General features: G+C 36.1%; 1 protein-coding gene across 1 annotated transcript in view; it reads left to right on the top strand.

Annotated features, from left to right (window-relative positions):
• The window catches only part of slc35f1 (solute carrier family 35 member F1), a 207,041-nt gene that overhangs the window by 140,876 nt on the left and 51,083 nt on the right, over positions 1-15,082 (top strand). Inside the window, exons 4-5 of the mRNA XM_087298906.1 lie at positions 11,022-11,181; positions 12,767-12,923. Of these exons, the coding sequence (XP_087155032.1) occupies positions 11,022-11,181; positions 12,767-12,923 (317 nt within the window). The remainder of the gene's footprint in view (positions 1-11,021; positions 11,182-12,766; positions 12,924-15,082) is intronic.

The raw sequence follows: 15,082 nt of genomic DNA, 5'->3' as shown, positions 1-15,082 counted from the left end.
ATATTTAACACTAAATAACTGCATTAAATAAAAAGTTATGTTATATTTAAAATGTTTAAAATGTTTAATTTAAAATGTAATATAAATATTTTTCATGTTTTTTGTATTTTATGTTCTTTCAATCAAAGTTTAATAATTTTTTTCATGTGTTTTGTTGTTTTTGTTATTTTTTCTTGAGCGTATTTATACAGATTTATTATTATTATTATTATTATTATTTTTATAATTATTATTATAATTAATATTAATATTATTGTTGTTGTTATTATTATTATTTTATTATTTTAATTATTCAGTGTAAACTTAAAAAACTAAAATAATTAAAATTGCTTTTAAAATAGTTTATTCTTCTTCTTCTTATTATTGTTAATAATAATAATAATAACAATAACAATAATAGTAATAATATTATATATATATAACAAATTTTACATAAATGTTTACATTTTACTAAGTTTACACTAAATAACTGTGTTTAAGTAAAAAAATATGCTATATAAATGATTTAAAATGTATTTTTTTCATGTTTTTTGTATTTTACATTCTTTCAATCAAAGTTTTAAAAGTTATGTTGTGTTTTTGTTAGGTTGTCTTGAGCATACATGTATACATATATATATATATATATATATATATATATATATATATATATATATATATATATATATATATATATATATATATATATATATATATATATATATATATATATATACAGGTTTTATTATTATTTTATTAGTATTATTATTTAGTGTGAGTGCTGTTGCCTCACAGCAAGAAGGTGGCTAGGTCGCTGGTTCAAACCTCGGCTCAATTGGCGTTTCTGTGTGGAGTTTGCATGTTCTCCCTGCCTTCGCGTGGGTTTCCTCCGGGTGCTACGGTTTCCCCCACAGTCCAAAGACATGCAGTACAGGTGAATTGGGTGGGCTAAATTGTCCGTAGTGTATGAGTGTGTGTGTGAATGTGTGTGTGGATGTTTCCCAGAGATGGGTTGCGGCTGGAAGGGCATGCGCTGCTTAAAAACTTGCTGGATAAGTTGGCGGTTCATTCCGCTGTGGCGACCCCGGATATATAAAGGAACTAAGCCGATTGGAAAATGAATGAATGAATGAATTATTTAGTGTAAACCATGTAAAATGTAAAAAATAAATAAATGTAACAATTGTTATATTATTATTTTATCATCAGGACCTATATTATTTATATTATTACTTCTGTTTTTATTATTACTTCTGTTTTTATTATTATTATTATTAATTTTTTTTATAATTTTTATCATTATTTTTTATTTTTTTTATTATTATGTAGTGTAAATTGTGTCAAATATAAAAACAAAGAAATGTAACAATTGTTATATAATTATTGTTATTATTATTAATAATAATAACAATAATATTAAGTGTAAATTGTGTAAAATCTAAAAATAAATAAATGTAACGATTGTTATATTGCTAATAGTGTTATAATTCTTAAAAAATATAATAATAATAATAATAATAATAATAATAATAATATTATATTAAATGTTACATTAATTTATTTTTATATTTTACACACTAAACAATTGTCAAAAACAAGTGACAAAATATTTTATATAAATATTTAAAATGTAAATATAAATATTAATCATGATCATTTCTAATTTATAATTTTGTTCCATGAAATAAAACAATTTTTAAATGAAATGAATAATATTACACTTTTTTTTCCCCTGTGCAAACTCAGATGTAAACTTTTTCCTTAAGTAAACTCCAGTCCCTTGGCTCATTAAAAAAAATCCAAATTGCAGCTGTTTATCATTGGATGAAAATGAGTAACATTTCTTTTTTTTTTAACGGAGAACAGCATATGCAGATGAGCAATAGATAAATGAAGAACTCTGACAGATTTATAACAGGATCTGCAATAATGACAAACAGCAAAACATTAACAACTTCAGTCCAGCACTGACATCCATTATATCACACTCTAATACACTGAAACCTCCTGCTGACATTCTTGTATTAGATGCATATATTAGTTTAACAGACTCTTTTATCCAATGCACCTTACCAGTGAGGAACTCTGTATGTACAGCATAAGATAAATGGAGAAAGGTAACGTTAACACCTCAAAACAGGTACAAAGTTTGTCATAAAATTACAATCTACTGATGACCTACTTTAATCCAGCAGTTAAATAATACTTTATTAATTAAAGCAATAGTTCACCCTAAAATGAAAATAACCTCATAATTTATTCTCCCTTATCCTCCCTCTCCTTTATGAGTTCTTTCTTTTGTTGAACACAAAGATGATATTTTAAAGAATGCTGGTGTCTGGCACCAACTCACTTTCATAGTAGGAAAAAACACACTATGAAAGTCACAACCCAAGCTCAATCTGGAAACGTAGCCCCGCGGACATTATCGAGCGAACGATGCGGGGTGGTGTGACGCCACTCCGCTCCTCCTCTCCGAGCTCGCCGGCTGACGGCTCACCTCCGTGTTGAGGGCTTTCCCGCCACAACGAGTTTGTCCACTTAGCTCGCAGCATTACGTCGGCAGAGAGGAGCCCCGGAGGGAGGAGGAGCCGGCCACAGCGACCACCGGGATTGAGTCCGGGCAAGAGCGGTTCCAGATATCAGGTAAGATGAAAAAACAGAATCCAAAAAAATATAAGTGAACGAGTTCGCAACGGGGCGAGATCCAAAAACGCGATCAAAATCGGACGAGGGCTTTTGCTTTTTTTCCTGTACGCTTTTTGCAAATTGTCGCTTGGGTTTAGGGAAGGAGGAGGAGGAGTGCGACTGGGTCGGCCGATTGGCCGCCCGGTCGATTGTTCAGTCGTTCAGCCACTCAGTCGGACTGACGGCTACTCTACAGCGGCCTCTGGTGACTTTTCATGCGAGAACAGCGCAGGCGCGAACAGCGCGCGCTCCCGAGAGGCGTCCGAGATGCGGAAAAGCGCGCACAGCAGCCTCTCGCGGATTCGCGAAAACAAAAACTGCTTGAATACGTACATCCCGGGATGTATTTTCGGTTCTCCAGAAACATCCGCGGGGCTAAGTTTCCACAATGAGCCCAGGTTGGAAACTCAATAGGTGCCAGCTTACAGCATTTTTCAAAATATCTTCTTTTGTGTTCAACATAAAAAAGTCAACTGGTTCTGATCAAGTAAAAGATGACAGGTTTTTGGAAAGGGTGAACTATCCCTTTAAGGCAGGGATGTCCAAACTTGGTCCTAGAGGGCCAGTGTCCTGGAGAGTTTAGCTCCAACCCTAATTAAACACACCTGATCCAGCTAATCAAGCTCTTACTAGGTATACTAGAAACTTCCTGGCAGGTGTGTTGAAGCAAGCTGGAGCTAAACACAGCAGTACACCAGCCCTCCAGGACCGAGTGTGGACACCCCTGCTTTAAGAGAAAATAAAGACTTATGGAAACAAATGAGATATCCAGGGACTGCAGATGCAAAATAGCCTTTTGGCTAAATCTGCCACATTGTACATTTCTGTATTATTATTGTGCAGTGTCCCTGTCAAATAAAGCTGAAAATTTTTTTTTTCGTATCAAAATTTATACACACGCTCAGTCCATTAGTTTACAATCAACAACAACTACATTTACACAAATTCCATGCAATGTGCAAGTAACTACTAGTTGTTAAAAACATATTTAAATATTTATTACAGTGTAAATGAAATCTGTTGTGTGTGTGTGCAATGCAAGATATGACAGAGAACAAGATTATATTACTTATTAGTGTTGCCAGATCTTTGGAAAAACTTTACACAAGGACATACTTGTAACAAAGCATGACTAAGATTTTTGTAAACCTTAAGTCAAAATTTACGCTATTTACTACTGGCTCTTATACATGCCTATTTTTAAGATATTAACTATATATTCAACACTGGCTCAGTGTAAATAAGTACTCCTGTCTACATTTCTGGAGATCATAAAATATGTACCCAGAGGTACTTCTGGCTCCATTTCATATGTAAAATAAATGATTAGGGGCGGTATGAAGCCGCTGGCAGCTTCTGTTCCTTTTCGCGAGACCACTTACCTCCATAAGAACAGTTTTTCTGGTGTTACCAGTTTGGCCAGTAGCTCACAGCGTACGCTGATAGACTTGTGATGCAGTGCCTCGTTGATTGCGATGATGGGGTTTGAGTCCAGTTCCAGAAACCAAGTCAGCCTGGTCAGCTGAAGTGTATATTGCGCCCTCTGGTGGATTTACACAAGAAGAAGACGTGCGAGAGCAATTTGAGATCATCAAAAAGTATACACAGCAGAATCTGGTGTATTTGCAAAAACAAAAACTGCAAGCAGACATACGTCCGGTTATGTATTTTGCTGTCCCCAGAAATGTAGACCTGGGTACGTATCCATAATGAGCCTGTATATATTAGTAGCTAAAACCTTACTTACTATTAATAAGCAGCTAATTAGAGTTGTTTTTTTTTGAGCCAATACACTTAGTAAAGGTTTGTTAACAGCATGAATTAGACGTAAAATAAAGTGCTACCAAGATTTCTATTGGAAATAAGATGAAAATATTGCAAACTGATTTAAATTGTTCACATAAACAGCATGAGGTGCTTGAAGTAATTACTCTGAAACCCACTCAAAACATAAACATAACACGACACCTCCATTAAAAGTGATTTGGTTAAAATTGCAGAATAAATCTGGCTTAATGGCTGCCTTTTTGTGCAGTTTTCTCATATGTAACGTGTGTATAATTTGTTTTATGTCATAAAGTTTGGTGACCGCTGATAAGAGTAGGGAATAAGTCCAAGTAAAATGACTGAGTAAGTGAGTGTCATTATGCTATGCAGTTTCTGTATAAATAACTGTTGATGGAATTGGCTGCAATGCAAACTAAAACCATGCCCAGGGCACCAAATTGATTGGTGGCAGTCTTGTTTTTTTTTGGCTTATTTCAAATGTGATATGCAAAATGTTTCAGATGATTAAAAACTGCCGCTTATTTTTTGGCATGGTGATTTGGCATCATGGTTCAATTTCTAAGAATTTATTTATTTTTGGCAAATTGTAAACCATACACACACACACACACACACACACACACACACACACAAACACACACAAACACACACACACACATATGTGTACATGGTTTACAGGGACACTCCATATATGTCATGTATTTTATACTGTAAAAATGCGTATTATATGGGCTTACCCTACCCCTAAACCCAATTCTTGGTCAAAAGACTTGTCAAAAGACCCTATTATTAAGTATTTAATTCAATTCATGTTTATTTCCATAGCACTTTTAAAATGTGGATTGTGTCAAAGCAGCTTAACATATAGGTTCCAGTAAATTGAAACTGCTTCAGTCCAGTTTTCAGAGTTGAAGTTCAGCTTAATTCAGTTCAGTGTGGTTAATTTTCACTGCTGAAGTCCAAACACTGAAGAGCAAATCCATTGATGCGCAGCTCCACAAGTCCCAAACCAAGCAAGCCAGCTGTGACAGTGGTGAGGAAAAAACAAGTATAATGTTTACGCATTGTCGCTGTGTACCAACCTAATATATTACACCTTTGTCATATACCCATGTCATTATACAACTTCGTGTCCATGTAAACCCCATAAGCTTGCAAACACACACATAGCCTGTCATTCTCAAATGATCAACTTTAATTTTTGTAAATGAAGAATCACAATAAATCATAAACAGAGATATCAGAGATCTTAGATTTGAACTGTTTTTAAAAATTGTGTAATAAATAAAATCCATATATAACCAGACAAAAAAATTGAATGTAATAATTTAGTGGGGCAGCACAGTGGCGCAGTGGGTAGCACAATCGCCTCACAGCAAGAAGGTTAATGGTTCGAGCCCCGGCTGTGTCAGCTGACATTTCTGTGTGGAGTTTGCATGTCCTCTCCGTGTTCACGTGGGTTTTCTCCAGGTGCTCCGGTTCCCCCCATTAGTTAAAAAAACATCTGGTATACTGTAGGTTGGGCCAGCTAAATTGTCCGTAGTGTATGTGTATGAATGAGTGTGAAGAATGTGTGTGTATGGATGTTTGCCAGTGATGGGTTTCAGTTGGAAGGACATCCGCTGGGTAAAACATTAGCTAGATAACTTTGAATGAAATTGAAATTGAAATTACTTGTTTTTTTGTTGTTGTTGGTTAGTAAAATCAGTAAAAATGTCCATACAACTACATTTAACATTTTTACTTAACCTAAATCAAAAATTGCTGAGTCTTGTTTTTCCTTGTGAAGCATTACAAAGCATTTTTCCCTGTTTGTCCTGCATGCTTTGATCCTTGTCTTGTTTAACGTTATTATTATTTTGCGTCCTTACTTGTTTCTAATTCTGTGTCTAATTATGTTTTGTTAACATTTCTCTCTGTTTTAGTTTCTTCCTTTTTTTCAATTGAACTTTGTTTGTTCTGATAATGTATTATTTCTTATTACCAATTTACAAGAGTTTTTTGTTCACTCAACTTCAGGCATTTTAGGTCAGTGCAGTTGATGTTTTCAAAAGTTGAGTAAACAAGAAAAAGCAAAAGGAAACAAGGATTATGTTTTGTTCACTCAGCTTCAGGCATTCCAGTTCTGCAGACACAAAATGCTTAGTTTGTACAACTTAAAATGTTTTGTTACAGAGTTGTGTACCTCTCCAGAAAACTAGTAATCTTATGTTAACCACACTAAGGGCTCTATTTTGACGGTCTATGCGCAGAGCGCAAAACGCAGGGCGCAAACGCTTTCAGGGTGTGTCAGGACGCGTTTTTGCTAATTTAAGAATGGGAAATCTGCCTTGCGCCGTGGCGCATGTTCTAAATGTTCAGGTTGAGTTTATTTTCTTAATGAGTTATAGGTGTGTTTTGAGAATAAACCAATTAGAGTCTCAACTACCATTCCCTTTAACCGTACGTTCACACCGAAAGCGGCGAGAGCGTCCAAGGTCGCTCTGGCCGCCCTGGCGACAACGCTGTCTGCCTTCAGCTCCGGCGGCGAGAGCGTCAAAACTCGCTACATTGATCTCGTACTTAAAGGAGCCGTTGCAGCATTATCAGTTACATTCCTGCATAAGACATGTTTTTAGCGTGAAAATGTTGCGCACTTCTTATCAAATTCATATAACAACGGAAGATCAAGTTGCATGTGGTGTGGCTTTGCTCTATTTAACGTTATCCAATATGTGTCCATATGTCTGAAATATCCTGAAGCAGCAGTACTGTTTTGTACTGTCACATCGCGTGAGATTCCCGCTTTTTAAAGGTAAATTTATATAACATTGATGAACATCATTAACTTGCCAGTAACTTATTTAATGTATGTTCCTGTAAGAAAACATTGTAAATAATTGGAAATCCGGCGACCGCAATAATCAAACCCTTGGGAACAACTGTGGTCGGAACCAAAGTTCACAGGTCTGTGTTCCCTGAACTGCTATCAAGCGGTGGACGTCTTTATTCTGATTGCTTGCCGCCGAACCGCGTCATAGCTCATTACCATAAAGTTGACTTCATTTCAACTCTCCTCGACGCTCACGCCGGCGAAGACGCGCCGCGCTGCTCCTCGACGCTTATCGTCGCCTATCGCCGCCGGCTCTCATTGAAAATTAATGACTTCCGGCTACTTTGACGCTCTCGCCGCTTTCGGTGTGAACGTACGGTAAGAACCAGCTGCGTCGCGCCAAGAGCGTATTCGCTATTTACAGGACGCAAAGTAAGTCTGAGTGGAAAAACTGAGCATTTCACTGGCAAACAGTTAACAGTTTTTTTTTTTTTTTTTTTACAGAAAACTGTTAAACAGAGCATCTACTGCGTGAGAATGAGAGATAATGGATCTACTTTCACTGTCACTCTTGGAGAGGGAAACCTTTACGCACAGACATCAATTAGTCTATAAATAATTAATTGCGTTTGTTAAGCGCAAATATTCGTTTCAAAACTATTTCTAAATTCAGTTCTAATTTCCAGCAAACGAATAAATGAACAACAATAACGAAGTGTTATTGTGTCCTAAAACACATGCTGTGCCCCTTATGGTCTAAAACCTGACAGGTGGACAAATCTAAGCTTGTTTTAATAAAACAAATATAAATGTGGATATAATAAATAATACTGCTAATAATAATAACATTATTCAAAAGCAAATTGTTATGAATGAACTGAAAAAGCCTCCCGAGATGAAGAAGACATAAAAGCAGTGATTTTTCATATTTATGTAGGCTAGAAAATAATATGTTTTGTAATATTTTAATCCTTTATATTTTTGTCCTATATTTATCCTTATTATATCCTATATATATCCTTAATATTTAAATTTTTTCATATGTAAAGATATTTGCCTATTGCTCTCTTGTGCGTATTAAGCAGTGTGTAAGCGAGGCGCAGCTCTGCGCCCGAGTTTAGACCGGGTTAGTTTTGGTCTAATGAAAAATCTATTATAGTTTCTCAAAATAGCAACGCGCCAGCAGTGCACCTCAGAACGCCTTCCTTTTTAGACCAGAACGCCTATGGGCGCACAAATGAGCGCTAATGCATTTGCTATTTAAACAGCGTAGCGCAATGCCTCAAAACGACTCTTGCGCCAAGCTGTAACTAGCAAACAAGTATTTTAGAGGTTTCATGTAGCTAAGATATTTTTTAAAACTAAAGTTGTGAAAACTCTGTTTATAAAAATATCTGTGTACACAGACATTTCCTAAATAAGACCTGAAAAAATGAGATTACAGTCTTATATGATGGGGAGAATGACCTCTATGGTCTTTCTAGTAGCTACAGAATTCTGGTAATTCCAGTGTTAAAACAAAATAAAACTAGTTATTTTCAGAAAGCACTAAATAAACCAAAAGTGATTCTCCTGTTTCCAGTAGAGCATAATAGTTTGTTTGATGGGGTCAGTAGGGTCTCTGCTCGTCCTACACTGGAGTGCATCATGTTGTGCTCTTCACTGTAGAGATGCTTCCAAACTTTTTTTCATATTGTTTCCCCCTGTGATTTGCAACGAGTGTATTTTAACATTTTTATATAGACTATAATGAGGTTACACAACGGCTCATCAATATTAATAGGCAGTCATGCCGAACCATGCAATGGAGCCGCTCTTTAAAACATTTGCCTATTAAGGGTAGATGATTACTCGTTATAGATGGTCATGGTGTTGGCTGAGGTCCAGAATGCAAATGTCCTGACTAATTCTGCTCTCTCTTTCTTTCTCTCTGTCTTTTTCATTTTATCAGCTGAGGGAAAAAAAGAAAGAAATGTGGTGTTTTAATAAATGTCTTAGATTTTGCTGCATAAATTTGATGGGCTCATCATATCTGCTGCATGTCTTTCGGTCGTTAATGCTTTATGGAAAATGCATTTGCACTAAACTTTCAATACTTTACTAGAGGAATATGAACAGGTTAGAGCGGAAGATTAGATTCTATCTATCTATCTATCTATCTATCTATCTATCTATCTATCTATCTATCTATCTATCTATCTATCTATCTATCTATCTATCTATCTATCTATCTATCTATCTATCTATCTATCTATGTTTGTCTGTCTGTCTGTCTGTCTGTCTGTCTATCTATCTATCGTCTGTCTATCTGTCTGTCTGTCTGTCTGTCATCCATCCATCTGTCATTTAATCAATCTATTTGTCATTCCATCAGTCAATCAATCCATCCTTTCATCCATGCATTGTTCTATCCATTCATCCATCAATCTGTTGTTTCATCAATCCATTCTTTGTTCCATCAACACATCCATATATCCATCCTTATACATTATTCCATCCCACCATCTATTGTTCCATCCATCCTTCCATCCATTTATCCTTCCATCCATTGTTCCATCCATCCATCCATCCATCCTTCTGTTGTCCCATCCATCCATCCATCCATCTGTTGTTCCATCAATCCATATTTGTTCCATCAAAACATCCATATATCCATCCATACGTCATTCCATCCCTCCATCTGTTGTTCAATGAATCCATCTGTTGTTCCATCCATCAAAACCTCCATCCATCTAATCATCCTTCTATCCACCCATCTGTTGTTCCATCCATCTGTTGCTTTATCCGTTGTTCCATCCGTTGTTCCATCCATCTATCCATCCGTTGTTCTATCAATCCATAGATTGTTCCATCAATACATCCATATATCTGTTGTTCCATCCATCTATCCATTGTTCCATCAATCCATACTTTGTTTCATCAATACATCCATATATCCATCCTTATGTCATTCCATCCCTCCATCTGTTGTTTCATCCAGCAACACATCCATCCATCCATCCATCCATTGTTCCATCAGTCCATACTTTGTTTCATCAATACATCCATATATCCACCCTTGCATCATTCCATCCCTCCATCCATTGTTCTATTAATCCATCTGTTGTTCCATCCATCTTTCCACCACTCCATCAAGCCATTTATATATTGTTCTATTGTTATATCTATTGTTCTATCCATCCATCAACACATCCATCCATCAACACATCCATTCATTCATCCATCTATCCGTCCATCCATCCGTCATTCCATCCATCCGTCATTCCATCCATCCATCCATCCATCCATCCATCCATCCATCCATCCATCCATCCATCCATCCATCCATCCATCCATCCATCCATCCATCTATCTGTTGTTCCATTCTTCCATCTATACATCCTTTGTTCCATCAATACATCCATTTATCCACCCTTACACCATTCCATCCCTTTATCTATTTTTCTATTAATCTTTCCATCATTACATCCATCCATCCATCCATCTGTTGTTTCATCCATCCATACTTTGTTCCATCAACACATTCATATATTCATCCTTATGTCATTCCATCCCTCCATCTGTTGTTCCGTTAATCCATCCATCCATCCATCCATCCATCCATCCATCCATCCATCCATCCATCCATTTATTTATTGTTCTATTATTCTGTCATCTATTTTGTTCACATTTTGGATGAATATGTTTTCTCTTTGGTGTTATTTCTTTTCATTTCTTTTGATTGAACGCAGTTGTTCTTTGTGTGTGTCCACAGCTCCTGGACTGCTTCGTGATCCCCGTGGTGCTGCTGCTGTCCTGGTTCTTTCTCTTAGTCAGGTATAAAGTGCTACACTTTGTGGGTGTTGGCGTGTGTCTCTTGGGCATGGGCTGCATGGTGGGCGCAGACGTCCTGGTGGGCCGACAACAAGGCCTCGGTAAGTCCTCATGCCTTCACTGTCACCTCACACTACACCCTGCATATTAACCCACACAATAACCCTCTCTGCTTTCCCCTGGGTAGTGTTTTGTTTCACTCTCAGCTTCAGTGCAGACGTTACATCAGCCTAAAGCACTGCCCAATCCTCAAGAGAATCCCGGATCTTGCGGATTGATTCCGTTTCAGAGTTCGTTATTAAATATGAATGAACAGTAAGGGCTTGTCCGAATAATTTCACGCACAGTTATCCTCATGGGGGAGGCCTAATGAAAAATCATAGTAATTTGCAGAGATTCTCCTGTTGTTAGAGTTGTCTGAGAATGATTTACCCACCGCTGAGTGAATCTTACATTTATGCATGGATGCTTTTATCCAGTGAATTAAAATTGAACATTTTAGCAGTATGTGTGTTTTATAGTCTTTGACCATTCATACATTGCTTTACATTATATTTACCTAATGCAATGTAACATATTGTTATTATTATTATTATTTTAAGGTACAGTTCTACAGTACAGTTTACTAGATGAACATTAACAGGTTAAAGCTGAAGATTCTATTTATCTATCTGTCTGTCCGTCCGTCCGTCCACCCATCCGTCCATTGTTCTAACATTCCATCCATCCATGCATCTATCCATCATTTTGTTTTACCATTCTAACATTCCATTCATCCATCCATTTTGTTTTGTTCTAACATTTTATCCATCCATCCATTTATTCATTTATCCATCCATCCATTTATTCATTTATCCATCCATCCAATGTTTTGTTCTATCGTTCTAACATTGCATTCATCCATCCATCCATCCAACCAACATTTTGTTTTATTATTCCAACATTTTATCTATCTATCCATCCATCCATCCATCCATCCATCCATCCATCCATCCATCCATCCATTCATTCAGCCATTCATCTATTCATCCATCCATCCATCCATCCATCCATCCATTGTTTTGTTTTATCGTTCTAACATTTTATCCATCCATCCATCCATCCATCATTTTTTGTTTAATTATTCTAACATTATATCCATCCATCCATCCATCCATCCATCCACTGTTTTGTTTTATCGTTTTCTAAAGACTAAATTTTTTAATCTTTTAAAAACAGTAATCAAAACAGCCAAACTTCAATGTCACTACTTAGTTATTTGACTGCTGTATGAAAGTATCCAATTAAGAGAAGTTTAAGCATTTTACATGAGTCAAGTTAAGAGATAAGTATATTAAAACACAAAGAATGCTGATTAAAATTAAAAAAAAAAATTAGATACCTCTCCAAGTTAACATGTGCTTTTCTGTGGTAATTGAAACCAAGGGCCTCTATTCTTCCTACTGTTTTTTTGACAGCTTTAACTTTCTGTAATTTTCCTCGTGCCTAAATCATTGCTGCTCTGTACATTTAATCACTGTGTTTTTCTCAAAGACTTTTTTGTTGAAGTGGAATGGCGATATTGTAGTCACATTTAAAGTTAATTTCTGAGAAAAATGTTCATAAATTGTTTGGTAATTTTGCATATATTCGGTATGCTCATAGATTGTATTATTAAACAAAAAATGTATGTATTTTTCCTTACAGGAGATCATAAGCTCTTGGGGGATTTGTTGGTTCTTGGTGGAGCCACGCTGTACGGCATATCCAATGTTTGTGAGGAGTTCATTGTGAAGAATCTGAGCCGGGTCGAATTTCTGGGAATGATGGGTCTTTTTGGCTCCTTCTTCAGTGGCATTCAACTGTGAGTCTCTGAGCAGTCCACATATAACCATCTATCAGTTCATGTAGTCTTTATTTCCATAGCACTTTAAACAATGCAGATTATGTCAAAGTGGTTTCACAGAGCACAACTGGACACACTCCAAAGTTCATCGATTTAAAACAAGGAAAATTCCATAATTAGCTTTTTTATATTCATTAATTTTATTTTTTTCAGCTTAGTCCCTTTATTAATTAGGGGTTGCCACAGCGGAATGAACTGCCAACTTATCCAGCATATGTTTTACAAGGTGGATGCCTTTCCAGCTGCAACCCATCACTGGGAAACATCCACACACACTCATTCACACACATATACTACGGACAATTTAGCTTACCCTTATGTCTTTGGACTGTGGGGGAAACCGCAGCACCTGCGGGAAACCCACACCAACAGGGGAAGAACAAGCAAACTCCACACAGATATGCCAACTGAACCACCCAGGGCTCGAAGAAGTGACCGTCTTGCTGTGTGGCGACATCGCTACCCACTGCGCCACCATGTCACCTCTGTTTATTGTGTTATAATAACACAATAGTATTAATAATAAATTGCCCTTTTAAAATGACTGATATGACCCTTATGTGCTGTTGGGGATGTTTTCATCCATTCTGGGGTGATTTTGAGTCCTTATTTGGCCATACCTTTTATTTGTGTTTCAGCTAGTGGAATGATGTTTGGTGACACATCTTATTTTGACACATATTTTGTGAAAATGCTTTAAAAAAACTTAGTGATACACTCTGAGCAAATTTAATACCCTTTTGTTATTTTAGGGATGAAAAGTAGTAAATGTGAACAAGGGTTAAGAATATATGTGAACCTGGACCACAAAACTGGACCACAAACTATACCAAAAAGACATGATGGTCCTTTTTTGATTGACATATATACATAATCTGAAAACTGAGTAATCATTGATGTATAGTTTATTGGGATATGGCAGTGTTTGACTGAGGTACAACGCTTTGAAAATCTGGAATCTTAGGATTCAAAAAAATCTAAATAATGAGAAAATTAAGTTTTTAACAATGCATATAAGTGTACAAAGGTGGAAACCTCCTCATGATCTCTCAGTTAAGCACTGGTTATATTCATTATTGGAAATACTATATCTGGAACTGTCATCAGCACGGATCAACCATGCCAAAGTGGACATTCTTACGGCATGGAAAATCTACATATGCAACGTCAAAGAAATCTTGGACACTTAACCCTCATCTGATGCTACGGATGACAACTTAATGGAAATTATCTAACAGCTTGGTCTAAACTATAGTTATTCTGTGTTTCCTGATGTGCGTATAATGGGGTGGGGGGGTGGGAAATATATATGGGGTTATATCTGTTAAAAGTATTTTGTTTTCTGATTGTAAAAATTGTATATTCTCACTATCGGAAATAAAAAACTGAATTACAAAAAAAAAAAACAATGCATATAAGTAATCAAAATAACTTTAGATGTTTAATATGGTAGGAAAATTATCTTTTCATAATATTCTTGTAATTTTCTGTATGAAAGGAAAAAATATTTTAGATTTTCTATCATTGGATATTCAATTCTATTAATATTCCTTCTATTCTTTGCACTTTTACTATGTAGATTGTGTCAAAGCAGCTAAACATAGAAGTTCTAGTACAATCCAGTTTTCAGAGTTGAAGTTCAGTTTAGTTCAGTTCAGTTCAGTTCAGTGTGGTTTAAGTTTTACTGCTGAGAGTTCAAACACTGAAGAGCAAATCTATCGATGCGCAGCTCCACAAATCTCAATCCAAGCAAGCCAGTGGCAAGGATATAAAACTTCACTAATTGACGAAGTGAAGAGAAAAAATATATGCCAACAAATACAAATGTACATGTGCAACTTAAGATTAAGGTTTTGTTGTCAAGAATAAATGTCTGCAAACTTACCCTTTATATTTTGATTAAATAATACTAATTTTAGTTCCAACATGTACTCACAGTACAGAGGTGGTTAGCATTACACAATGCTAACCACCCTGTAATGATTGGACGCTGACAACGAGCATGCGTATACACATGCAGTTTATTAAACAAATTCGTGCAGGCAATGGTCAAAAACAGGAGCATACAGGTAATCCAAGATACATAGTTAAAATACAGGCAAAGGGTCAGGCCAGAT

The sequence above is a fragment of the Danio rerio genome, chromosome 20 (assembly GCF_052040795.2).
Source record: "Danio rerio strain M-AB ecotype USA chromosome 20, GRCz13ab, whole genome shotgun sequence".
In the NCBI taxonomy this organism is placed as follows: Eukaryota; Metazoa; Chordata; class Actinopteri; order Cypriniformes; family Danionidae; genus Danio; species Danio rerio.
Note: the sequence above shows the minus strand (reverse complement) of the source record. Positions and strands in the feature narration are given on the sequence as shown.